At 43.2% G+C, this 27380-nt stretch overlaps 2 protein-coding genes across 2 annotated transcripts in view; both read right to left on the reverse strand.

Annotated features, from left to right (window-relative positions):
• Nucleotides 1–6: 6 nt before the first annotated feature.
• Nucleotides 7–5551, reverse strand: bloc1s4 (biogenesis of lysosomal organelles complex-1, subunit 4, cappuccino). The gene is made up of 5 exons (XM_041955555.1): nt 5193–5551; nt 3818–3889; nt 3605–3706; nt 1390–1524; nt 7–1042 (listed from the first exon to the last, which is right to left on the reverse strand). Exons 1-5 carry the CDS (start codon nt 5514–5516, stop codon nt 944–946), a joined length of 732 nt encoding a protein of 243 aa, XP_041811489.1. The 5' UTR covers nt 5517–5551; the 3' UTR covers nt 7–943.
• A 2336-nt stretch (nt 5552–7887) lies between these two features.
• Nucleotides 7888–27380, reverse strand: part of pard6gb (par-6 family cell polarity regulator gamma b) — a 32329-nt gene continuing 12836 nt past the window's right edge. Inside the window, exon 3 of the mRNA XM_041955421.1 lies at nt 7888–9478. Within this exon, the coding sequence (XP_041811355.1) occupies nt 8409–9478 (1070 nt within the window). The 3' untranslated portion in view covers nt 7888–8408. The remainder of the gene's footprint in view (nt 9479–27380) is intronic.

Below are 27380 nucleotides of genomic sequence, written 5' to 3' on the forward strand. Positions count from 1 at the left end.
TCTCAAATAAATCTTTAATGATTATTTTAAAAACGTAAACAAAAATCAACCTTTAAATGAAACATCTTTATTTCTAACCATTTTGGCAAATAATGCATCATAGCTGTAAAAATTGTTGATATGAAACCTTGTTGGATGGGTAAGGGGCACAGCACATCTCTACCCCAAGATTCCTCCAGTTATTATTGTAAAACTCACTCACCGCTGGCCCAAATTTTGAGTAATCAGATAGTCTGACTTGAGAAGCCAACACAACTCATCTACAGGTGTGCTTTTTTGAAAAAGTGCCATCAAAGATGTAGCCCCAAATCGATGAGGTAACTGTCACACATAGCCAGCAACGCCAGGCCAGCAATGAAGTTAATGTTTTGAAATGGAAGACTCTAAATGCTTAACTGGATGAGAACAATATTGCTTGGGGAAAGTGACTGGACAGTAGAAATACAGATAAATTCATAACAGCGTGCAGGTCTTTACAAACACCAGTGACAGGAATGTAATTTATAAAAAAAGCTGGGTTAACTCTTCATGTAATACATCTTTATATCTTTACAGCTCCTCCTAGTGTACCTTCTTTACAGTGTCCTATTGGCATCTGGGATGACTTTGTCCTCCTGACCTGTCACAAGTCCAACATCTGACATCGTTTTCTTCACAAAAAGTGAAAACAAGACTGACAGAAATAAGACCCATTTAGGCACTTTTAAAATCATTTTGCTACAGTTCAGTGCTTGTTGCTGCCAGGAGAATGACACTCAAAAATGCAGAATGTCTTCACGCACATGACCTCCAGTGACTTGTTCAGAAAGGCTACTATTGCTTTGTTGAGGCCGCTGCTCCAATAGATCCTCCTGCAATGAATGGCAGTAAAAGTTGTCTCCGCAGTTTCACTCAACAGGCCTCTGAGGTTAGAACAAAGTTATGTGTTAAATGTTCTAGTGTGTCACTGCTCTGGCTGTGATGTGAAGTAATCATCTGTCCGGAACACGCTGGGGATCTCTTGTTGCTGATGTGCTGCTGGTCTTTTTGGGCTGGCCGGTTTCTGTGAGTAAACAGACACAAAATTAATCCTTGTCAGTGCTTATCGGAAAAGGGGTCTCTGTTCAACTTTGCAGCACAAAACTTGGTTTCAGAGCATTATTCACTGGCTATTTACTTTATTTATTTATTTGAAAGGGACAATACACATTAATGAACATCAGTATGTGAGTACAAGTGTAAATGCGTTGGAGTTAGCAAGCCTGCTAATTTACATCCGTAGTCCCTTGGCAGGTGATAGACAGACAGACACATAGGAGGTAGACGAGTAAAGAAAAAAAAATGTAATGATTCTTCATATGAGAATACATAAAATTCACAGACACAGAGAAAGTATGAAGGAGCTCTCACATTTAAGAAGCCTGGGACAGTCATTGTGCGGAGGATCTTCTTCAAAGCACCTGGTAGTGTTCCGATTTCTCCCTCTGCCTGTGTGACCTGGTCCTCCATTGCGCTGACATTGGCTCCCACCATCTTTACAAAGGCCTGCGGGCACACCAGATTATTACTGCAAAAAGCTGATAAAATGGAGATTCTCTGCAACATTATTTGAAACAAATGTCATTCAAGACAATTCACCATCATGTTAATACAAAACTAAAGGTTTCACAAGCCCATGGAGGCATTTGCTCATTGGTGCATTAACTGTAATTTGTTGATTTTTAAAAAGGAGGCAGACATTTGAAACAAGTGAACAGGAGAATTAAATAAGTAATAATATAATGAATGAAGAAATATGACATTTCTGATTTTTTTGTGAGAAATGTTTGTGAATGTAACAAGCACAGCCCTTCAGATGATGAATGGACAAGTAACAAAAAGCAACTCCTTTCATAACTCATGATTATATTTATATTTTGGACTGTATCATCATTAGTTACTCGGTGGGTGTAAAACATTGAGCCTCATGCAGCAACATTTTCTTCAATTTCTTATATTTTCTCATAAATTTTCTGTTAGAGAAAAACATACGAGAAATCGACTCCAGATGCAACAAATGTTCTTAACCATGTGTGCTGAATGAAGAATACCACTTGATTCCAATTGCGTGCATTTACCTTACCTGGTAGTCGAACATGTTAACAATCAATAATTGATTAATAATTAATATTGTAAATGTGTTGTAACTCTGCATTTTCCACAGTCAAACAGTCAGTCCTTATAGCCACCTTATCGTCTGAAAGCTGCGCCTTAAGCTCATCTTATTTTTTATTGTACCACTTTTCAGCGTGGCTCGTATTGGTACCTCTAGAGGTAATGCAATAGCTCACGTAATCCCACGCAGGCATCTTGTCCTTTCCACCTTAAAGCAAAGCCTCTGAGTTATTGTTTCTGCATGCACTACATTACTACATTCACTACAGCCTCTTCTAGTTAACATCAACATGATAGTTTGTCGGGAGCACAGTGTTCCACCTTGACTTGCGCTGTCAGGTGTTGACTTTGTGGTCAAATTTGTGGTACAATATTAATGTTGCACTGGAGCTGAATTTTAAGACAGTGTATAAATATTTATATTTCAGGTGACTACCTCTTGAAGCTCATCGAGAGAATGCCAAGAGTGTGCAAAGCAGTAATCAGAGCAAACGGTGGCAAGAAACTAGAATATCAAGCATGTTTTCAGTTATTTCACCTTTTTTTTGTTAAGTACATAACTCCACGTGTGTTCATTCATAGTTTCGATGCCTTCAGTGAGAATCTACAATGTAAATAGTCATGAAAATAAAGAAAATGCATTGAATGAGAAGGTGTGTCCAAACTTTTGGCCTGTACTGTCCGTTTTGCCCTCTTTATCTTGCCTCACCATTTCCCACTGGCTGCTTCTTCCTTTATTGTGCAAGTAGTTTTTTCTCAACTGCAAAGGTAAAGTATGCCCTCTTGTGGTATAAAAGTAAATATGTGAGCTTCAGAGTAACTATTATCAAAATCTCTCTAGATCTGAACAGAGTACATTAATGTGTTTTTTAATGCTCCTAAAATGTAAAGGTTATGTTTCCATTAATTGGACAAACTATTTGTGGACTGTGAAAACAAGATGTGTTTTTCTTATCTTGTGAGTGCTCTCAAATACGTAAAACTTTGTCTTCCTGGAGAAGAGCAAAAATAAGAAAACACTGGTGAAACCCAGAAATCAATGGGTACTAACAAAATAGGGACAAATCATGGGTATGAACAAAGATAAGAGGAAATTAGTTTATAAAATGCTTCCTGCATTAGGCCCATGACTAGTATTTGAAAACAGGAACATACTGCACACCAAGGCCAATGTTTGCCAATAACAAAGACCATGTTAATATAATCTCTCATAGTTTCTCCTCTTGTGAAGAGGATATTTTGCTTAGTTAATTTTGAATAAGAACTACACACCGATACTGTTTAGATCATGTTACATCATAGGTTTCATAGTACATTTATTTCAGAATCCCTAATAGTGTAGTTTGCAGCCTGCTTTGGTCACAAGATGCCATTCACTAGATCAAGCATGCGTTACAAAAGCACAAACATAGAAATTTAGTTAAAAGTAGTTGTAACCCATCAGCTTTGCAAAGTTAAAATGATCACTTGCCTCTAACTTATCAATTCTTCTGTATATTTGTCTCATTTCGTCAGACTTCTGCTGGATTTGAGGTAGATTTTCATTCACTATCTGGGAGGTATCATTACGGATCTGGAGGAAAAACACAAAAGGATGTGAGAGACAAATATGCATGTAATTCAATAAAAATTAGATACAGTGCATGCATAATCCTTCATGGTGTCTTAAGCAAACTTAGCTCACCATATCCAGCATTCCAACAAACTCATCTACTCTCGTCAGCATTTCTTCCAAGCTCTTCTCCAAACACAGGATCTAGAGAAGAAATCATCAAAGCTGTGAAAATGTTACACGATACAAACTGTGTAGAAACCAAAACTACACCAAATGCATCAAAAGAACAGAGCCTGCCTAGGACCCATGTGTGTCTGTGCACTACAAATTAAGTCCAACACACTAGTTACAGCTGGAATTCAGTAACATGTTTTTGAATGGAGTCAGCAAGGGTCACTGGGCCAAAACACAGGGGCCTTTGTCTTCTACAGAGCTAGCTAGCCTATCCTCTTTATAAATTACTGAAGGAGTGACAGCAATCTGGTCAGTCAGCAATCATAAGTAAAGCTTAAGAAATACAAATATAGACAACTGTCTCCCTAATCTGAAGACAGGTGACCTTTTTGGTGTTGACATTGTTTTGAACTGACTCCGCCAGTTCAGCCGTTCCTGAATTTATTTTATTTGACTGTACAAAGGTCGTGCATTTGTGAACCAGAAAGCAAGAGGTGTGGACTCTTGTCACATGACTTGGATTTAAGTAAGTCAGTCTTGAGTTATGAATCTGATAACTTTAGACTTGACGAAATCAAAAACTCTGTCTTGATTTTAACACCAAAGTCGCAAGTAGACATCGCCTGGGCTTTGTATTATACAACCCATACATGTACTTTAAATCAACTGGATAGCACCCTATCATATTGCCTTAACAGCAGAGAAAATGGCGCCACAGATTATCAGATATAAATGTAAAGACTCTGGTTAGGCAAAAATGGATTTATATATTTATATTTTTTCAAACTTCAATCCAGAGTAACAGAAGGCATTATACTACTGTTTTCACACACTGAATAGTACTCCTCATGAGTAGTAAACTGTACTTCGCAGAATACCCCTTTACAAGTATTTTATTTTCGTAAATATTCCAAAATATCCTGACAGGATGGTTAGTTTTCTATAGTATTAAATTTGGTGCATAATGGCTTGTTTAGGACAGAGTTGACTATAGACATGACTCACACGACATGACACATATTTGGAACTAGCAAAACAATGACTTTGTCCAATTTCTGCCATAAAACATCTCCAGTAAACCGGCATAGGTGTTGTCATGGTGAACCAATCATGTCACTCCCTTTGTGTCGCTTAGCAACAACTTTGGTCCAGAACTGCATCGCTCGCTTGTTGAAACGATGTATCAGCCACACATAATGCGGCATGAACGTTAAAAGTGTGGCTACTTTTTAAACAAAGAGCAAACGTTCACTCAGCTAGTTAGTACGTAAAGCTGCGGTGCTTTACATGACTTGGTGGCTCCCCTGTGTTCACAGCCCTCAGCACAAACCTCTTCTCCAGCTGTCGCCCTGATGTAGGAGGAGTAGTTGAGGGCGGTGTGTCTCAATACTTCGTCGTCGTCGTCGTCCTCCGCGTAGTGCTGGTCGGCAATCTCGGGCTCCGCTGCTTCGTTGAGGCTCGGGCTTCGCGGGATAACGTTAGCTGCTGCGCCAAAGCTCGGGCTCTGCGACACGGTGCCGCTGCTGAGGATTTCGCTCACCATGGACAGACTGCTCGCACTTTGGGAAACAATGCCACTGTCTCTGCTTATCTCAGCGCTGGACTCCTCCAGGGGAGACAGCAGGCCCACCCTGTCCACTCGGTGATGATCCATGTCGCCTGTCTTTCTGATCTAACGCCACTGCCGTGTTTTGCCCTGTCAACTGACTGGGTCACGTGTGTTGTGCAGCCGACGGTGGCTCAGGAGGGTCAAATTTGTGCTGCGCACAATAACGCGTTGAAAACTTTACCAGTTATTAACTTTTTTGCTTACTTTGCGAACTGCAAATGCTAAGTATATGTATTCCAAACTCTAAAGCAAGACACAGAAGGATAAGCACAAACGCTGTGATATAAACCTGGTATTAGGATGTATCACCAAAAACTGGCTTGAAGCAAAGCGTTACATCGAATGGGTGGAGATGATACACGTTATTTATAGGGTGCTCAAAGAAATGTCAAACAAATAATGCGAAAAAAAGCTACTTTTGAAACAGGAAAGGCCCAACATCATGATGATATGTGTGATGGTGTGCAAAAAAGTAATTTCATGTCACGATTTGAAAATGCGGGCTTCCTCTTTCAGCCAAAAATAACCGAAGATTCCTCTTTGGAAGTGATGAAATGCAAATGTCAGTGTTTTGCGCCACTGATGTCCATTGCCTACGTTTCATGAGATACCATGTCGTTGCAACCTCGGCCAGCAGATGGCAACCAGAATCCCCGCATGACAGGGGGCCTCGGTGGTCTGCAGAGGTCTGATGCAGAGGTATGAAGTATAGCAGCAGTTAAAAAGGTTAATTACACCTTTAGAAATACAAAATATCCAATAGAATGGAATAACTTATTTGGAGTGAAGATGCAGCAATGAATTCCCCTAAAAAACAATATATATTTGGACATGGTCAGGTAAAAGAATCACACAGGTGGCACGACAGTGATCTCTAAGTGTTTTTTACTTGTTGAAATTTGAATGTCCCTATTTTCACTTAATTTAATTCAACCTTTGACAGAACTGTCAGCCCTAATCAGTCTACACTTGAGTCTCAAAATTGTCAACCGAGCATATGTATCATACGTGAAGAACAGTTCTGTCACACATTCGCACTAAAACTATTTCCAACTACCAGGAGCTACTTTATCTGCATGTCTTCTTCTGATAGTAACTTCTCTCATTCATATGAGGTTGACCACGATTGAAAATCAGTGTTAAACGAAGGGATAGCAAGGACTGATTGTGTGATATGCAGGATTTTGGGTCTGCTAACCGATTGGAGGTGCAGGTTACAGCCAAAGCGGACCAGTTGGCAGTCAGTGATCTATTTGCTGTTAAAGCAGTGTGGCATCTTCAGTAAACACAGCACACAAACATTCATTAGCAGAGAGGTGAAAGGAGATCGCTGCTGCTGAGGGGCCTCCTGACCCAGCAGCATTCCTGCCACATGTCCATGCCAGAGGATGATAATGACTGCTTGTGTCTGAAAAAAGGAATTCAACCTTCAGAAGGCTCATCCTCGCTCTGTGATGTATACAGCAAATTATTTTGTGATCAAACTTGACCTGTGTGTCCTCCTCACTCCTCAATTGGACTACTACCTCCAACAGGCATGGACCTGTTTCATTAAACTGCAGATTAACATGGCTGGAGTGACAATGGAAAGGGCTCTAAAGTGTTCTTAATTGTTCATCATCTGTGAATAGTCATAATCTTAGTAATCAGTGTGGTTTAACCTAGTTTGCTGTAGCTACTGAGACTAAAAACATCTTCATAGTTTTACTTTAGCTGCAGAATGGCAATAACACTACCAGTAATCTCACGCCCCTTACGACATGTTTTGCGGTTATGCATTCCTCATCTACAGACGCTGCCGTTGCTGAAGAAATGAACCTCTGCCAGGATTATTTGCTTTGTTGACTGTCAGCAGTGAGACTAGAGAAGAGCTTCAGACTTTTGGTTCTGAGGGGCTGAAACCAAGACTTAATGTTTTGTGTTATTTTATATAGTTTCCCCCTAAAACCCAGTTGACTGGGACCTATCTCAGCATGTCACACTGTCTTTGTTCAGCCAGTGTTTTTCTAACAAAGTGGCATGCATGCACTGTGTGTTTAGAAGACAAAGCTTTTCTTTGCTCAACAAGTTTGGTGAAACAAATAAAGTCACAGCTGATTTAAGCTCCCACAACTAAGCGACTTAAGTGGTGAAATTGAGGATTTAAAATGAGGTTAAACTAAGAAGAACTAAATCACGCAAGTGCCCATCTGTCATTTAAACATTTCTGTTTACGTTCAGCCTTTTGACTCAAGTGTTTTAGGTTTTTCTTTCTTTACAAGTCATTATATATCAATGACTATCTTCAATACTAAAATACTAGAGTAAATGGTTTTGCTCATTGATGAGGAAATGAGAAAATCAGAAACTTTTAAGTGACAATAAAAACTCTTAAAGGTACCGACTAAACCAAACATCACGTTTCTAGCTTGTAAAATTGTGAGACAGAATAATTTATTGGTACAGATACAAGGATTTGATCACAATCATCAATGCATAAAAGAACTATTAAAAAAAAATCATACTCTACACAGCATTTATCAGAATATAAGAAATATAGATTTACTCTTTAAAAACATCCATAAGCAACCCCAAGTTGGTCCCGGTAATAAGAATGAAAAGGATCTTAATAAAAGTGGTCACTAACAAAAGATATTAGGCTGTAGGCACATTCAGAACTCTAGGATACAGTGGACTCGCCTAAAAACAGTTTGTTCTGATGCTTATTACATACATACGTACAAATCTTTTGATGTAAGACAAAGACAACTTAAAAAATACAGGAAATATATACAATACATTTTCCTTGTTTCCTGGATTGTAACTTCCTGTTATCAATTATAAGTTTCAGAATTAGTATCTGGCCAAACACACTCGTGCTCATATTTATCCGGCCTGGTGTTCCAGTTTTAGTCTCTGAGCATTCAGGATGTTTCTGTGTGTGTGTGTTTGTAAGTATTATAGGGTAATGACGGTGCCGTCCTCCTCCACCCCTCCCCTGGGCAGTGCAAGACTGTGTCGTGGGTCCGTTTTCATGGAGCTGAGGATTTTGTGCAGGCTGCCATTGCTGTGGCGGAGGGCTGGGTTGCTGCTGTGATGCGGGGGCTGTACGTGGTGATGACGGTGCTGGGACTGTTGGTGCGGGTTGTGCTGAAGGTTCAGGTCTCTGTGGAGCTGGTAGCTGAGGCTGCTGTGTTGGTGGTGATGGGACCCTCCGTTGAGGCTCGGCTGGGAGTGGAAGGAGGCAGTGGAGACCACCGATGATGGACGTGTGGGAGGGCTTGGAGGTGCCACTGGGCCTGAGGCCGTTGTTGGCGTCTGATGTGTGCGAGACGCGCTGGACGCCAGGGAGGCATTGGACCTCTGAGACGGCCGCTTGAGGCTGCTCTCAATGACGATGTCTGTCTCTTCGTCACTCTCCAGGTCGTCTTGGTAACCATGTGCTCCAGAGGACATCACCCCCACTGAGGCCACTGACAAACTCGGGTAACCAGTCGACCCGCTGCTGTCAGACGACTGGCCTGAGCTCCCCGAGATCCTGCTGCTGCGGACCACGTTATTGCGCTGGTTCACTGGCTTCACTGTCACGATCAGGTTGTGGCTGTTGGCGATCATCATATCCGTTACCTGATCTAAGGACTTTCCCGTCACCTCAATGCCGTTCACCTCCAGCACCTCATCGTTGACCGCCAGCAGCCCGGTGCTCTCCGCCAACCCTCCAGGAACCAGCCGAGATATGAAGATGCCGGGGACTTTCTCAAGCCCGTGTGGCGTCACCCGCACGCTGGTTCCGTCGCGGATGTAAAAGCCCAGGGGTTTGTCTGAGCCATGGCGATACAGTCGGACACGGCGGTGGGATTCAGGTAGGATGTCCACATCAATGATAGAGGAGACTGGCCGGAAGTCCTGGGGCATGCCGATGCGGATGTGTGGCCGCTTGCGGTTGACGTCATTATTGCGCAGCGCGACCACCGCCTTCTTCTTACGAGTTATTGTGTTGGTGCCGAAGTTAGCATAGTCGACCTCTTCTGCAAAGACAAAGGGGAGACAGAGGAACAGAGAGTTAGAATTCACACGCTTAGCACTCAGGTTTCATCACTCTTAATGTGCAGGCGACACAAGTTGAAAACATTCCTTCTTCCATGTGCACTCCAAATGTTAAAAGCACAAAAAGGGTGAAAAAGGAAAAGCTAAAGCATTGAGAGAGAGATTGAGAGAGGAGGATTTGGAAAGTTAAAACAAACTGACAAAAGAAAAAGTTTTCCATCCTGGAACTGCAAAACCTGTACATGAACACTCCACAGTCTTTGCCTTTAAATCAAACCACCTGCCTTACAAACTCAAAAACCTTTCTTCAAACTATGCACAGATGTGCCTGAAAATACTTTTCCTGTGAACAAGCTGCTAATCATTTATACAGATTTTACTCCATATGTGACATAACACAGTTCTTATTACTGAAGCCATAAACAAGGACTGAGTGCTTGCTGGTTTACTCTACAACTGTGTTAAGTATGAAGCCAACGTTTCCAATGTATATATTAAAGATGACATGTGAGCATGTCATGTGGATTCACATACTGCTTGTACTGAGACTCCCTCTGTGTGCAAGTTCGTATAAAACGCTGAGTGTGCACAGCATTCCTGCCTGTGCTGACAGAGGTGAACCACCCTTCTGCTACCAGACAGCAGCTGTAGAAATTCCCAGTGTGCATTTCTGCACCCAGACACACAGGCACATACATGCACTACATCCTCAGTGCAAACATTCAACTACACAAGCTGAACTAGAAAGAGGCCACAAAGGATATAATCCAATGTGGAAAGAATGAGCCGTGAGGGGAGATGAGTTTGACTTGAAGCACGATGTTTCCAGCCAGAGATTTAGCGCAATCAATAAAACAATGAAAACCTTCATAGGAGGACAAGCTCACCCTCGCAATGAGAGTGGCTTCTTCCGAAAAACACAGCCGCTGCCAAACATGCTCACGCACTGGTTTAGATAAAACAAACCAAAGGCGGGAGGATGGACGAATAATATAGTCTGGGGAGTCGAACTTGAGAAAAAATGCCTAAATGTGCTCGTTGAGAGGTGGTTCTGACACAGTGTGGGCTAGTGAGAAACAGAGTGTGCTGCATGCTGAAAACAATAATAACTTGATAGCTCTCTAATCTTCCCCTCTCAGGAAGACAGGAAATCTGGACACAGCGAAGCCTGATGTGATAGGAAGCGAGGGTCCCCAGGCGGGAGAATCAGCTCCTGCGCCTCCATGGCAACGGCAATGCGTCATCTTTGCCCTACCGTTTGGGACACCTGCTTTCTGAAATTATTGTGAGTGAAGCACACTGTAATTTTTGGCCCCGTCTTCAAAGTGCGCCGCGGAAGGAGGGAGCGCTGAAACAAATATGGAGTCTCCGAGCAGAGCCAGCTGGCCGGTCACTCCCTCCAGCCTCAGAGCAGCGTGGACGTCTGCCATACGACTCCCTATGCAATGCTGACTCATCATTAATATATGTTTTCTTCTTCCACCACCTCCTCCTGCTCCTCCCGAGCAGAATGTTGACTAAGCAGCATGTTCTACTCCAGCTTCAGAAATGAAGGCTCTGGGGGGGGGGTGCAATAGTGTGAAATTTGGTGCGAGCCCTCACTGTCAGGAGAAAAGAAGCAGCTTTTGTGGGTGTCAGCAGCAGTGACGCCAGCCTCTGCGCACATGGAGAATTGGTGGCGACTAAATTGGGGAAAAATAAAAATGATAAATGAGTGAGTGAAACAGTAGATTGACGTCTCTTGGCACAGCATGAAACAATGCTGTCGAGACCTCACAGACTCGGCCAAACTGCTCTGCCAAAAGTGTGTTACACCAGATAAAGAAATAGCCTGGAAAAGGCCTCTTATCTACTTCTGCTGCTTTAAAATGACTATTTATGAATATCATCATCAAACTTAAAGTGTGTGGTATTCGTTGTTTTCTATGTATGTCGTGGCAGGAGCTGATTTGATTGAATCCAGACCAGGCATTTGCTACAGGGCTGGAATTTCTGCCACAAGTGCAAGTCTCCCTGATGGGAACCATGTTGGTGGGGAATCGCTGCAGTCTCATTACAGGTCTACGGTGTAACACCCTCCACCCTTCCACACCCTCACCCCAGTCTGAAACCAATGCCGCATCACATCACCAGTGTATTTAGTGGGACAGAAGATCTTTCAGTCAGAAATCCTATGTGTACAACTATAATTTTGCTTTCCATTTGTAATGCCTTGCAGCTGTTCTGCAAAATCCCATGTTTGTGAAATTTGTTTAAAGAAACCTACAAAGACGTGGGGTGAGTTTCATATGTCCTTGGGGAATAACTGAAGAAGGGAGATTGAAGTTAAGCTGAGCAGGGGTTAAATCTGCTAAATTCTGCCCCACTGAGTTTTCTCTCAGAACCCGACCTGATGCAGTTAATGTAAGATGAAGCAATGAGTTTGTGTTAATCTGTCACGCCTGCATCGTGCACCCTCTGTCGCTGCGAGGCTGAATTCCAATTCATCAGAACACCACACATTTTACATTTTAAATATCCGACAGCCTTTGTTTCTAAAACAACTTGAAAGCATCACGTCAAGCAGGCTAGCCCAGCCGACATGACCGAACGCAACCTGAACCCGAACACGACCGTCAGTCATTCACAGTCTCATATAATCAAACAGGTGCTGACTTTGCAATGACGGCTGCTTGACTAATTAAAAAGGAAAGTCTCATGTACCCATCTAGATAATTACCAAACAGCCAGTAATGTCACATAGTTGGTGGAAGAATATGAATGTGAGCTGAGCGAGGAAGATGGCGTGAAACAATGATGAGAGCAGCCGCAGGTGAAGTAGATAAACGTAAATGTAAATTCACAACCAGTGAGCCCTGAAGACACTTTATGTTTCAGGTCTGCAGAACTACAACGCATATAACCGTTAAAGGTCCAGTGTGTATGATTTAGGAGCATCTATTGGCAAACATGGAATATTCTCATAACTCTGTTTTCATTTGTGTATAATCACCAGAAAAGGATTGTTGTGTTTTTATTACCTTAGATTGAGCTCTTTATATCTACAGAGGGAGTCAACTGGTTGCAGTCTGCAGCCTCACCATTAGATGCCACTAAATCCTACACACTGGCCCTTTAAGTGCACCAGAGAAGGAAGATGGAGTCAATTAACTGTATCGAGTTGAATCCGCACGCCTGATGTCACCCTGTGATGAACATTTTTCACCAAATCATTAATCAATTAATCAAGAAAATAGATTGATGCTGAAAATACTACTACTGGTTGCACTATGGCTTCCATCACAAGCCCGGCTGAAGCTGCAACAAATTCCCCTGGTAAGTAAAACCACTGGAGCATCATGGGATTACAGTATTTGGAGATGCCAAAGAAATTAAGATGCTGAGTCATAGAACCAGACAGTGGCAGCAAAGCTGTCTGTCTGTGGGTCTGTCTGTAGGTCTGATATGGTATGATATTCAGGATCAGTGCATTCATCAAACTGAAAAGACTTTTTCCACTGCTAAGTTAAACATTATGTTCTCTGCTACTGTGAGCGAAGAAAAAAAAAACCCTGCTGAACACACCCTGCAGTAGAAACTGTGTGCATGTCTCATGATGAACTTGCATTTGCTTCTACGGCTGCAGAGTTTTAACTGAACGTGACTGCAGTCTAGGAAAATGCAAGAAAATGACTCTGCTCTTTAAATTACAGATAGAAAAAGGGCTTTTCTAAACAAGTCTAATCTCATAAAGGTCACTGGTAATACAGTTTTTCAGTCTGACTCAATCCTGACACACACACACACACACACTCACACACACACACTCACACACAATGTGAGCACGTTCCAGCCGATCACACAAAGGTTATCGTAACAACTCCTGACAAACCTAATCCCTGCTACACTGAAGCATGATGGGTAAGCCAATGTGAACTTGTAAATCAAAGACTGTCGGGTCACTGCCAGGCATTTGCAGGCTAAACAGCACCTCGGATCAAAGCCTGTTAGAAAAGCTTGGTGTTCCAATTAGCTGTTACTCAACACTTCCACAATGTTATTCACTCTCAAATGTCATTTACGGAGTATGTGAGCGGGTATAAAATGACAATTTGGGGGATACACAATCTCCGAACACACAGAGGAGACATGCCCGTACCAGCTGTTTGCATTTACCCTGAACATTTAAGGTCAGGGAAATCCACTCGCAATACAGCTAACAGTGAAGCTAAATGCTGACGGGGCTGGAAAAAACAGTCATTCACTTAAGTAACATTAAACATCTGTGGTCAAGTGTATCAGGAGGGGCAATATGAGAGCTCGCACACAGCTTGGTGGATAAAGAAAGCTGGTCAGAAATGTTCGGATTAGCATCTTGCATTGTGAAAACTGGCATAAAGTAATCATGCAAAGGTGTTTAATTCAGGAATACTGCAGCCAAAACTCCAAGATGCTGAGCAACACCACCCAATGTGGCTCCAGCCCACAACCCCACACAAGGTCGGGGGGAAGAGGTCAGAGGTGGAAAGCTGGATTCTGGGTGACTTCTGCTCTTTGCTGATGTGTGCATGAGTCTGCATGTGTGCGTGTGAGTGTGTGTGTGCATGACACAGGAAGAATGCGGTGGTAAATGCGGATGGAGATATGTCCGAGCAGGCTGAAGACCTGCATGCCTTCTCAAGACAGGCGTCGGCTGCTTTGAACCGAAGCAACTGGCTATTTCAGGCTTGCCACGATACTGCTTAAGTAACGTGACCCATCACTGGCATACTGCTAATCTTTTTCACAGCCACACTCAGTGCTAACTTGAATGAAAACCGAGAACTTCCTGACAATCATAGAAATGAATCCTGAAATGTATGCGATTTGTTGCATCGGGGAAGAAAAAGAACAGACCAATTAGAGGCCAGCTGGCAAGTTTGTGCCTGGTTCTCAGTTACTTTTGAACGCCTCATGCTGTTTGTGTAAGTACAAAGCAAAGGAAAAGAAGGAAAAATAGCCTTTGTTCCACTGAAGCCCACCTCTAGTTAACCAAAGCTGTGAAGAGAAGGCCTGTTAAAGTCCTACCGCTTTTCCACCATCTCCCATAAAAGACAGGAATCTAAAGGGTTTTATGATCGCCCATTAGGGCCTCTCTGCACACTTGTCTCTGGCAGGTCTTCTAACGTTCACTACCGGCTCGACACAACAGAGACTGAAGAGACGATGGAAACGAACCAAAACAAAAACACACTTCCACCTCAACAGAGAGTTTCAAATCCTTCTTATGCTTGGGTTATTTTACGCGAGAGGCAATGTGAGTGAAATGGTAGGAGGAAATTCATCAAGAAGGAATTTGAATGATGTGTGTGTGTGCGTGTGTGTAAAAGGGGGATTATTACAAACTCAGACACTGGCTCCTGACTTTATACAAGTGAATATGCAACAGCACCGCCAAAACCCAACTGGTATGCCTTTGGTCCCCCCTGAGCGGCACCACAATCACTGAGCAGTTCAGACTAATAGCGTTTGAAAAGGTGTTTGGGGCCGGCCTCATGTGTGATATTTCACACGGGGCTTTGTGAAAGCTGGCACGCCATGTTAACTGCTTTTACCTGCGTTAGCGGAGAACACTACGAGGACGGAGGAAAAACACAAGCAGCTGCTGGAACCACAGCCAGGATTCATAATCAGTCTCCATGAGTTGTCAGTGTTTGTGTGCGATTTGTGTGTACAGTGGCAGCATGTGTGAACGCACAGCGCCTGCGTGTCGCCGCACATGAACATGCTAGTCTGTATGAATGGAAATCTTTGTGCTTGGAGGGCAGTAAATGAAGTAACATGCTGTATCCATCTTAAAAAAAAAAACAAACAACCTCCAATCAAATGGTATCAGCCAGGCTCCAATACTATTGATCAGAAGATTGACTTGTTATTATGTGCATGTGGGACTTTGGGTAGAGGCGACAACATCAACACCCTGCTAACAGCTTTAGTGGTGGCCCCTCAGGGGTGTGACCCCCTGCTAATGATATTTTTACCCAGTGGTGTGACCCAGACGCCAGCCGCCCAGCTGAGGAACTGACGAACACACAATCCTTTCAGTCTGCTTCACACAAGCAACGTAAGCGACCAAAACATGCAAAGAACACTGGATTACAGTTGCATGTTGGCATACATGAATTCTAATTACATGTTGGATTTAGCATCTTGATCACCATATTCTCCATGTCCAGTGAAAACCACGTACCTTCAGATACGATACTGGATTTTTCTGACCAAAACTTAAAAAAAAAGTTCAAACATTTTGTCGTTTGAAATAAGGCTTTCTTGCAGAGCGTTAGATGAGAAGATCTTCTAAAGCTGCAGCCAGCAGAAGGATTTAACATGTTATCTTAAATTTGTTTAATCCAGACTAAAAAACAAAGGGTAACAATGACAACTTGCTGTTTAACTTTTTCTGGCTGAAGCACTAACCTCCTGGAGCCTTATTGGTCACTGTTTCCACGTGCTAAGCCTCTGTGCTAAGCTACGATAACTGCCTGCAGGCTCTAGCTTCATATTTACCGTGCAGACGTGAGACTTGTTGTCATCTTCTCATCCGGGTTTGTGCAAGAAATCAAAATGTCCCGAAATGTCGAACTACTCCCTTTTAAGTATCATTTCTGTTTTGAGGAAACTCTCCTACTTTTTAAGATAAATGAATAATGATGAAAAAACACGGCTGTTTTGCTTTGCTCATGAAAAGGTGACATTTTGGAGATACAGTCTTCACAGAACAGCCACAACACTTCAGTCCACTACTGTATGCTAAAGCTACAGCCCATGACCTACGGCCTGTTGCTCTGTTCCACAGCACATCCAGCTACAGTCCATCCACGCAAGTGACATTCCTGCACCCCAACAACCCCCCCCAGCCCCCATCATGGCTTTCGGCCAAGCGTGAAAAAGTGCTTAGTGACAGGAGAGACCACAATCACTGGAGAGAGAGAGAGACGAGGCACACAAGAGAGGACGGTGAATAGTGCTAGACCCTGCTGCCTTTTGCATTAGGTCACTGGATGCTGTGGCAGTGGGCTTCATTCCTGGGCCCCACAGACAGACACACACACACAAGCACGCACACACACACTCACAGAGCTGGAAGCGTGTCACTTTTAAAACCACCAGGAATATGGCATGAAGTAGAACAGGATGAAACAGCACATGACAGCGCACGACCACGCAGGAGAACCAGTACAATGCAGTACAGTAAGCGTTTGTGTTACTCTTTTAGCCATTTGCTTTTTTTTGTCCTGTTTGCATTAGAAAAGACACGATTTAATGAAATGCAGAGCGCTTTGTAATGCTTTCCCCTCATAGCGTGGGGTCAGAAATAGCTGGTTTTCATGACTCTCCAGTGGTTTCATACAGCACATCCAAAAACAGAAAAATGAGCTGAAAAGCAAATGTCTACATTCCTCTCCCATGTAAATAAGCTGCAGCAAATACTAAAACAGGCATTTCTCCTGCGATGCAAACGCTGCCAAGTCAAGTTTTCACGTTTGTCAACGTAAACTGCACGTGGAGGCCCTTTCCAATGGGACGTACACATATAAATGTTAAGGAATGAACCAAAACAATCGGTATTCTTGGAAGTCTCCTCTCCTTCCCTGTTGGAGACGGTCGGGAAGTCTATCTGTGTGTTTAGGGGCTGGCTGCTGCCAAGACGTTCGGCTAACACTAACATGGAAAAAGAATCCAGGCAGAATAAAGAAGAACTTTTTTTTTTTAAACATGCAAACATATTTCACATTCTTGCAGGGGTGGTTGAGGCAGGGTCCGGGTGGAAATTTGGAGAAGCTTGATAAACCTACGTGGTTATAAATCGACAGCTGCGCTGGAGGTTTGGGGAGGAATTTACTGGAAGTTTCTGTGATCTTGTGCATGCTGTGTTAAGATAGGTGCACAGAAAAGACTGTAAGTAAGGGCATTTATCTCAAGTACTTGAGAAAGCAGTTCTGAGGTACTGGTGCTTTACTTGAGTAGGAAATACTGTACTTTTTACCCCACTACATTTATCTGAAAGCTATTGACAGCTGCAACTAGTTGCAAAGTAAAGGTTTGCATAAAAAACACATGGTTATTTTATAAAATGCATTGTTACAAATTAAATTAGTAAAATAACAAATTACAAGCACTAAAAGAAGCCATTCTGCATCAGTAGTACTTTAAGTTCTGATACATTCATTTTGCTTGTAATTCTCATTTAGCTCTACCTAAATACATTTTTTATATGCACGACTTTTACCTGTAATGAGTAGTTTTACATTGTGGTATTGCAAGGACCTGAACACCGCTAGCATGCACATACACAAGAATAACCTCAGTCACTTTCATGTAAACTCATAGAGGCTCTTGTCTGGACTGTCATGTTAAGTTATTGGCTGACTTCAAAGACCTTTAATCACGTGTGAGTGTGCATTTGTATTGCTTCATGCTTCCTGTAGATAAAAGAAGAAAAATTAAAAGAGAGCCTGGGATTAAAAAGAAAAAAACCCAGCAAAAATCAGGTGAGACTCAGGTGAAAGAGTCTCCATGAAAAAAGGTAAAACAAGAGCTTTTCCTTCCAATATAACAGGACAAAGCTCTAAAACTTGTGCATATAGTATGTGCTGGGTAGCACTTTGCACGCACCCCCCACTCCATTCCTTCACTCCCTGCGCTCATTTCTCCAGCAGTTACTGCGGCACACAGGGGTCGGGCTGCACATCTGGGACAAGTTAAATGGAGCTGCCTTGTCTGCTCTGTTCTGGCTCGGCCTGTGTGGTTGGGTGGGGTGGGGTGGGGCGGGAAGGGAGTTGCAGGTTTAAGATTCATTGCAGGTACACACACACGCGCACACACACACACACACACACCCCACCAGCAGCTTCATCAATAAACATGCAGATGTCGGGCCAAATCACAAGGGGAGCAGAGGTTAAGAGCATGAGAAAGGTATTTAAAGAGAAGGGAGTGGGTGACAGCCTATGTGTACATAAGGAGATTAACCTGTATTTGTGTGTGTGCGTGTGTGTGTCATACAGCATTGGAGAGGAGGGAGGAACATCAAAGAGAGAGGTAGAGGAGAACGACAGAGTAGACAGGTCTTGCATTCCTCCAGCCTTTCAAAAGGAACAATCTCTGCTCCATCAAGAGCCTCCACCCCCCAGAAAATGTGGTGTTTTTTTTTTTTTTGGGGGGGGGGTTGCCAACCTTCCTGCCTCCTCCCTCCCTCTTTCTCTTGAGTATACCCAACTACTGCTTCTGGTTTTAATCCAGCTGCCTCTCTGCTGATCATATGCATGTTTCTGACCAAGAAAACACATGCTGTTGATTTAAGCTCCGCTGTGTCTCCGCTGCCATCTGGCCCACAGGTAGCGGAGCTGCGTCCGCCGCTTACTACCACCAGTGTGCCCAAGCTATAAATACATGTCGCAGCGGAACACAGAGTTAATGGAAATCTGGGACCTTTCACTTCAGATACACTGAGCTATAAAGCAGCGGACAGGTTTTTCATTTCACAAGAGAACAATGACGAGTCCGACTCAAGTGTAAACATTAAAACACATTTAAGTCCTGCAACCATGTGATGAATAATGTACTTAACAGGTATTCTGGCAAAGAAGGTATCAAGTGAAATAGATTCAGGCAGAGCCCTGATGACACAAGTCACAACAGCAGACTTGGACTTGTGTCCTTGCCACCTGTCTGGCCTTCTGTTTGCAGGAGAGTCAATGTGTGTGATCAAGTGTGTGTGTGTGTGTTTGACGATAAGACAAATTGATGACTCTAAAGTAACATAATGAATGACTGCGTTTAAGCTCAATTCCTACTCACAAAGCAAAACACAGGCACTCAGCCTCTTCGACCATCAAATAACGTTTAATGAGGCCCAGGCCGAAACAGATTTGCTCTCAATTGGATTTGCTTCGCATTGCTTAATGAAGAGAACAATGTTTATGAGTCCAGTGTGAATAGAATATATGTGAGCTCAGTTCAGGAGAGGGAAAAAGGGGAAGACGGCTCATTTGCAATAGCTTGTTGAGATAGTTTTACAGTAAAAAAAAAAAGAAAAATCATCCAGAGTTGAAATTTTTCGCGTTCTTTAAATAGCAGCAAAGAGGTTCAGTGAACTGTCATAAAAGTAGCCATACTGCCATACGGGAGAGCTAAAAATACCAAACCCACATATAAAGTGAGTGGTTGCTGCGGAGGAGTGGGTGAACTGAAACATTTATGATATTGTATAAACAGACTGATTCGAACTAAACCGCTGAGACTTGCAAGAACATATCTGGCTCTGTGTGTTTAGCTAATATGAGAGTGTTCTCAATATTTGGAAGCCAAATACAGACGCTGACACATCTAAATACTGCAGTTATGTCATAATGTCACACATCAGTGATTAGAAAATAAATAAAATCAAGGAAGAGACATCGGTTGCCTTTTTGGCCTTGCATGTGTTGGTTTGTTTTGCCAACCATCCATACCACTGTCCCGGGGTCTGCAGATCTGAAATGAACATGCACCAAACCAACCTGAACCCAGTAAAATGACCCCTGACCCTTTTCGACTAGAAATAATTCAGACCTGATGTCGTCACGGATCCAGAATTTTTAAACTAGCAAAATCAGTATGTATATATATAAAAAACAATACTCAATACCTCTTTGATACCAAGAAAAGAGTCCTAGGCACAAAGGACACAACCTGCACACAGTGAGGGTACAGAAATAGTCACCAAACACATTTCTAATCATTCTGATTGTGAACAGTTGAATTTCTTCCCTGTTGTTTCATCTGTGCGGCCTTATCTGACTGTAGATCTGCTTTTTATAGCTTCTTATAGTACTTGCAATACTTTTGAATCAAGTACAATTAACAGAGATCGTGTCATTTTAAACACATGGTGTTGAAAAAGCATAAAAGTATCGATACTTTTGACGACCTTGTTCGCACTCAGGTTGTTCCTCAAAACCACAAGTGAACTCTGGAAGGCCTCTGATACCGTCCTATTTTAGAACCACCACCTCCGTCCTTTGGCACTGACCTGAGCTGAAGTCACTTTCTAATCTTTTATCAGCTGCAGGTGACAGAAAACAAGCGGACTAGGAGGATTGTGATCTCTCTGGCTCTCTCACACACACATGTAGTGCAGACAGGCCAAGAAATGCTAGTGTAAGCAGACAGGTGAGGACGTGAGACAGCCTAGCAACTAAACATTAAAGCACCCATCGTACTGCATCCGAGCAAGTTTTGACTTTGTATAAAACTACTGGCTTCAGGGAAAACAGAAAGAGTGAAAAAAGGCAAGATTGTCTGTCTCAAAGAGGATGTCTTGCTGAGAAGGTCTTACATCAACCCACAGGAAAAGCGATCCTTTGTTATGAAGCTGCCTCTGGAGACATTCATCTCATTCACACTGTGGGCAAGAAAAATAATCCATCACGTTACGACTCGATTCATAAGTGGCCAGAGAAAATGTTGTCTTCAAAAGCTGAATGAGATCATTTTTTAGCCATATCAGAGAGTCACGCACACACCTCTGTCTGTCGAGAAGCTCTGGCAGTTAAACGTGAGTCGAATTTGCGTCAAATCAGTATGATAGTTCTGACTCAGAAGGCAACGGACCACACAGCTCACAGTTCCGAGTCGTGGATCGGATCACTTTTCGGATCAGATCTACTTTGGCTCTGATGCAGCCTCCTCTCTCTGTCTGTAGTCACCACGCAGACTTCAGCGCTCTCGCAAACTTGTGGACTTTGCAGGCGCCTTCCACAAGCTGCCTCACCTCCAGAGAGGCTGCTTGGGGTGCAAACGTCACTGATTTAAATCACCAACAATTCCTTGCATTAAAAATCAACAGCTGCAGGAAGAACTGTTTCACATTACGATTGTTAAATTTTACTTGTTCTGCAATAGTTTTGGCTGAAAATGGGTTTCTCGTCCAACTTTTGTTGTTAATCCAGTTGGACATCACCGTTCCTAATCCTTTGAAGGGGATTCAGCATGAGATTTCCACTGGTATGTGTACCATTAATGCAAGCACCCTCATTGACCTTTATTCAGTCATGAGCACGGGTCAGTGGAAAGCCCCTTCCTGGCCTCCAGGTGAGGGCCCCCATTTGCCGGGTGTGATTGGGTAAATCCCTTTCAAGCTTGGACAAGCCTCAGTCCCATCCTCCCCTGCACCTGAAATACCGACACCCTGTCTTGCACAACCACACAGCATAGCAAAACACTTCCTGTGTGTGGTGACACATATCCTCGGTTCTTCCTGCTCCTGCTTTGCCCCACTGACTCCATTTGTGGTTTACTTCATCTAGTCTCTGCAACTAAAACACTACTCCCCCCCTCTTCTCTCTCTCTCACACACACACACACACACACGCACACACACACGCACACACGCACACACACACACACACACACAGAGTCAAAACTGTCTGTGGGAGTATTTCCACATGAGCTGTCAGTGTCCATTGTTTCAGCGAGTCTCTAGGACACAATTCATATCAGGATAAGAGTCAGGGCTCATTCCTCCCCTCCTCCATTCTTTTCCTTCCTCTCCCATCCAGAAATGCTGAGTTGGCCTGATTCAACCATCAACTTCTGGCCCTCATGTCTGGAGAAGGGGGTGAGGGTGGGTAGGAGAAGGGGCAGCATCTTCTCACGGTGTGTGTGTGTGTTTATTTCTGCCGCGTATCAAGGTGTAATTACTGCATGTTGTTACTTATTGTTGTGTATGGTGTTTTTTGTCCCATATGCCAATGACAACATAAGATGGCACATTTCACTGAAGAGCGAGGCTTTAGGGTCAAACTTCATCCAGAAAAATTACAACAGGGGGGTTATTCACTTTTCTGCTCCTCCTTCCTTTCCTAGACAACACTTCCACTGAAAGTCATTAACGATCTCTTAATTTCCTTTAGTATTCACTTGGTGAGCTGACCCTGAATCAGCATTGGGTTAATCAAAAGTATCAGACACACTGCAGCTGCGAGAGACTTACTGTGACAAAGCAAAGGCTATTATCCAATGACCAAATGGTAAATGCAGATCCCCTTGCTGATTTGCTTTGATGTTAAATGAAGTTTGTAATAGCTGTTAAGCTCCTTGCCAGCTCTGGTGATTTGTGAGATCCAATCATAAATACTTGTAGCTCCATTTTAGCCAATCAAATCACTCCAGTACATGTTATGGCTGAACAACTGCCAGACTGGCGAGGGGCATGACAGCTTGTCTCATTGTTTTAGCCTCATGACCTATATATGGCTATACTCGATCTTTTAGCTGGCTGTAATTATTGCTTTATCTCTTTGCATGCATGCACACACACACACGCATGCACGCGCAGTAGTGTTACACTACAAATCGAACGTGCCATAACGTACAAGCACAAGCAAGGAAATTATTGTGGGGGGAAAAAAAACAAGACATAAAAATTTCTGCCATCATTTGGAGATAAAAAATAAAGAAGCTTAAATTCAAGCATTTTTAAAGCCAGCTGCCAGCACAAACTGTGATAATGATAACTCCAAAATGCGACCACATTTCTTCCTAAAAAAAGAAAAGAAAAAGAAAAAAAGAAGGCTTCTTATTTTGTCTGTGTGGCCTGGCCACAAGGGGAACTACCAGAGGAGTAAACAACCCTGAAGAAACAGATCAACTCCCTCTCAGCAGGCCGGGTCAGACTATTTCAAGGAAACCACACTGCAACATCTACTTAATGTGACACATAAACATGCCTTCTGCATGCTAAAGGCATGATCGCTTATTCAGTGTGAACATGCAGCAGTGCATGTAATCATGTTATTGAATGTGAAACACATGAAGTAGTTTTTGCACACGTGGCCTATGATTTGTATCTCTCCAAATTTTGGGATCTCGAGGTCCCACTGAACCAACACCAAGACACACACACACACACACATACACACACACAAGTCAAAGACCTTAACTCAGAAAGACGCGCTAGTGTCCACACAGGCCAATGACACTAGAGTTCATACAGTAAGTGCACTCGAACGCAGTCTATGCAGCCATGATTTTACAGGCTTTCATGTTAAATGGATTTAGTCCTGAATGGTTTTTGCCTCAGGGGCAGAACTTCTGACCAGGGTCATCAAATGGGGAAGATAAATGACATCACATGCTACGAGGTCAAGCACATTTGATTGGTTTAAATGGACAGGGCGTGTTTGTATGTTTGCAGTGTACAATATTCATAGCATATGAATAAATGTATGCTTATTTCAAAGTTGAGTTACAAAACCAGGGGGCCCAATAGATTTACTTGTTTCTTAACTAAACCTTCAATCAGCTACCAGCAGTTAGCGTGAGCTCAGTTTTGCAGCCAAGACATCGCTACCTTAAAGTACGCTGGATGGCTCTGAAGCCAGCCTTGCCAGTGGTGAGTGTGTTTGCTGCGGGTGAGCTGTCGAGAAGCAAAGTCAGTCCCTCCTTTGTAATTATGGACTCCCAAAATAACTCTTAGCAGAGGCAACGCTTGGTCGATGTTGTGCTAGCTACCAGGCACTTCTCAACGTGCTTAGGCCAGAAAGCGACCTGTTGTCTAGTATGTAGGTAGAGATAGCGAGTCCTTGCACAACACACCTGAAAAACCAGTCTGATACGGTGGGAAATCTATGAACGATTACATAAAACCAGATTGAAGTTATGATATGTGCAGCATACGTCACAATCACACCTCTTTCAAACCTACATGCTTTGATAATGTGAGGGAAAGTAGGATTTCCTCAAAGGACACACATCCTTTGCTTTTACTTGCACTTGTGTTCATTACATTTGCATGTGTGAATTTGTGTGAGTGTTCCAGTGCTACACACTGAGCATGCCTGGCCTTGTCCTCCGGTACAGCTGTAATTAAGGAGGAACTGCAGCGAGCAGACTCACAGCGAGCCGTCTCTGCACAAACCAGCAGCTCCTCCCTCAAAAACCCACTAACATCCACCCAGCGTCCGCACTCCCCCGCTCTCTCCAACCCCAAATCTTCACCCTCTTCCCCTCACTTCGCTCATGGCTCGGTTCTAAACTTGGTCTGGGAATTTTCCACTGCATAGTCTTCCTCGACCGGTCTCAGTATCGTCTCTGTCCTGTTTGAAGCGACTGACAGCACAACGCGATGCTGAAGTTAAGAAAAAAGTAAACAAAAAAACATTTATCAGTTATCTCTAATAATAACCTAAATTTACCACCAAACAAAAAAAAAAGACCAGGAATTGTTGGTGATGCCTTCAAAGGTCATTTGAATAATAGTTCGACATGTCAGGAAACACACTTATTTGCTTTCTTTCATAGAGTTAGATGAGATTGATACCACTCTAATGTCTGTTTGTTAAAATTAATCTACAGCCAGGGAATGGTTGGCTTAGCTTACCATTAAGGCTTGAAACGTGGTCAAACAGGTAGCCTGGCTGTGTCCACAGATGACTAAATCCACCTTCTAGCACTTCTAAAGATGACTAATTAACAGGCTGTATGTCTCATATGTTTAAAGCCAAGCTAGCTAATCCAAGTCTTTATGCTAAGCTAGGCTAACAGGCTGCTGGCTGAATGGACAAATAGAGAAGAGTGGAAACAATCTCCTATAAGTAAGTAAGTAAATGGTAATTTGATGTAGCTTCAAAATATCATAAAATCACATTGTATGGAGAAACAAATGCATGTGAATTACTGGTTTATTGTATCAAGTTAAAACGGGGGAAAACACAACAAAACATGCCCCTTTTTCTTATGACAACACACAAACAACCAGACAAACAAAGAACCAAACCCCACACACAGTTGGAAATTCGAAGTCAAACATGTCACAGGATCTCATTCCACTTTCAAGCCATAAACCGAGCTAAAGAAATAAGGCACAGAAGTATTTCAAGCTTGTTTTCTCTCTTTTGAAGGTCCATGCTGCTGAGGAGTGGCCGCGGTGGTGGTGGCGGCTTAGGAAGTTGTTTGTTTGTCCCTGAAGGACCGGCTATATTCATCACATCCAGAATTCAATTTCCAGAGCCTGCTTCTCTGGGCTTATTTAGATGCAGGAAGAGGTCAATTTCAACTCAGCCACTGAGTTTTTGCGAATCAGAGAAGTAATAACAGAAAGGCTGTCGAGGTGTGATAGCATTCCTGAACTGAGAGCAGCTGTGTATATAGTTCCTTTTTACCAATATGAAGAACAGTGAAAATCTGCTACATGCTTCAGGAAATTTGCAAGTCAAACACTGAAGAAAACATCAGAGCAGTTTTGTTAGAGGGATGAATTTGGTTTTTTTTTGTTGTTTTGACAATTTGTGATCATAAAAAACCCAAAAGGGGGAACATTGTTGACTCTGGGTTTGAAAAATGTAAAAATAAATCCATGAAAAGCTCTTCAAAAGTGACAAACAGACGATAGAAGGAGTGCCCCGACACAGACACTCCAGTCCCCACAATGTCTGGAAAGTTCATTGTGGGGGAGCGGGGATGCAGTTCAAAGCTGGGGTCGTAAACCAAAATGAAAGCGGGGACTTAGGAAACACAAACACCAATATAGCGTTGCCAAACACAACAGCCCTTACAAGTTTAATTAAAACACAGGACCTCCCCCCCCCACGCCTCAACAACAGAGAGATGGGTTGGATATGTGTGTCAGCTGTGATTTGGGATGCATGTAAACATGTGCATGTGTAGCAATCGTGTGCATCTTCTGCAGGGCTTCGTCACAGTTACAGCAAAAGCGGTGCGGCTGCTATAAAATGACTCAAACAACACAAATTAGAGGTAATGGAACAGAGTGCGAGTGCACGCTCGTATCTGGCTGCACGCTCAGTATGGGTGTGGATTTGTGTTGTTTGCCCCTTTTTTGTGCCAGCTGACATAATTTACAGCATCGTCCAAGCTGGTTTGCAGTCAGAGGCACAAAGAGAGGCAGCTCCCCGTCGGACATGGCTGTCTCTGCTCTGTCTCGCTCCTGGCAGGCACCAGGCATCTCCATCACACTTTAACTATGGCTGGCATTGTCTGAGGACTCGCAGAGAAAAGGCCACACACAGGTTTTATTGAGAAGCCCACACACACTACCCGAAAGGTTTTACGGCGCAGAAACTTTTCCCCGTAGAGACAGGGATTTATTTGCTATGGCGCGGAGATGCACAGTGACACACATGCTCACACACAGAGCAAGCGGGAAAAATTTCAGACACTGATGAGGCCTTAAACACCTCACTTGCCTGAGATGAGGCATTTCTTCAAAGGCGGTGCGTTTTCCCATGCTGCTGCCCTCTGAATGTGACCCAGATGTGTCATCAAAATGTCTAAAGCTTACAAAAAGCTCTAATAAAAGGCTTTTTGTCTACTTCTGTACACAATCTTTGTATGTGCCACCCCTGCCTGCACGGGCTTCCCCTATTCCCCAGAAAATTCCTGATTGCTGTTGGCTCAGTCTGTAACAAGAGGATAATGGCCAGACCACAGGATGGAGGTGGACTCAACCTGCCCAGTCCTCCCTCCGCCTGTCTGTCTTTCTTACTGTCAGGCTGACTCCCCACTGTCTGCCGTGGTTTTCTCCCCTTTTGCCCCTGAGAATTGAGTCATGCCTGGGCTCTAATGTGAAAAGAATGAGGATTGGCCTAAGCAGCTACCTAACATGGCATTTTTGAACGAGGACCAAGATGATCAGACGGACGGGTTAGTGTCCATCTGACAGGAATTGCACACTGTCAACCACTGTGCTCAGGAAAAGGGGAAATTGTAGCAGGGTGGATATTTAACACACAAAAAAAGCATGAGCATGAGGAGAGATGGGCTGTAACTGACAGCTGCTGTCTTATTTCCCTTCTAGGAGCAGTAGGCAGTGTGTTGTGCAGGCCTGCTGTTTCATAGAAGTCCCTTTCACTCACTTCCTCG

This window comes from Chelmon rostratus, chromosome 16, assembly GCF_017976325.1.
Source record: "Chelmon rostratus isolate fCheRos1 chromosome 16, fCheRos1.pri, whole genome shotgun sequence".
NCBI classification, from domain to species: Eukaryota; Metazoa; Chordata; class Actinopteri; order Chaetodontiformes; family Chaetodontidae; genus Chelmon; species Chelmon rostratus.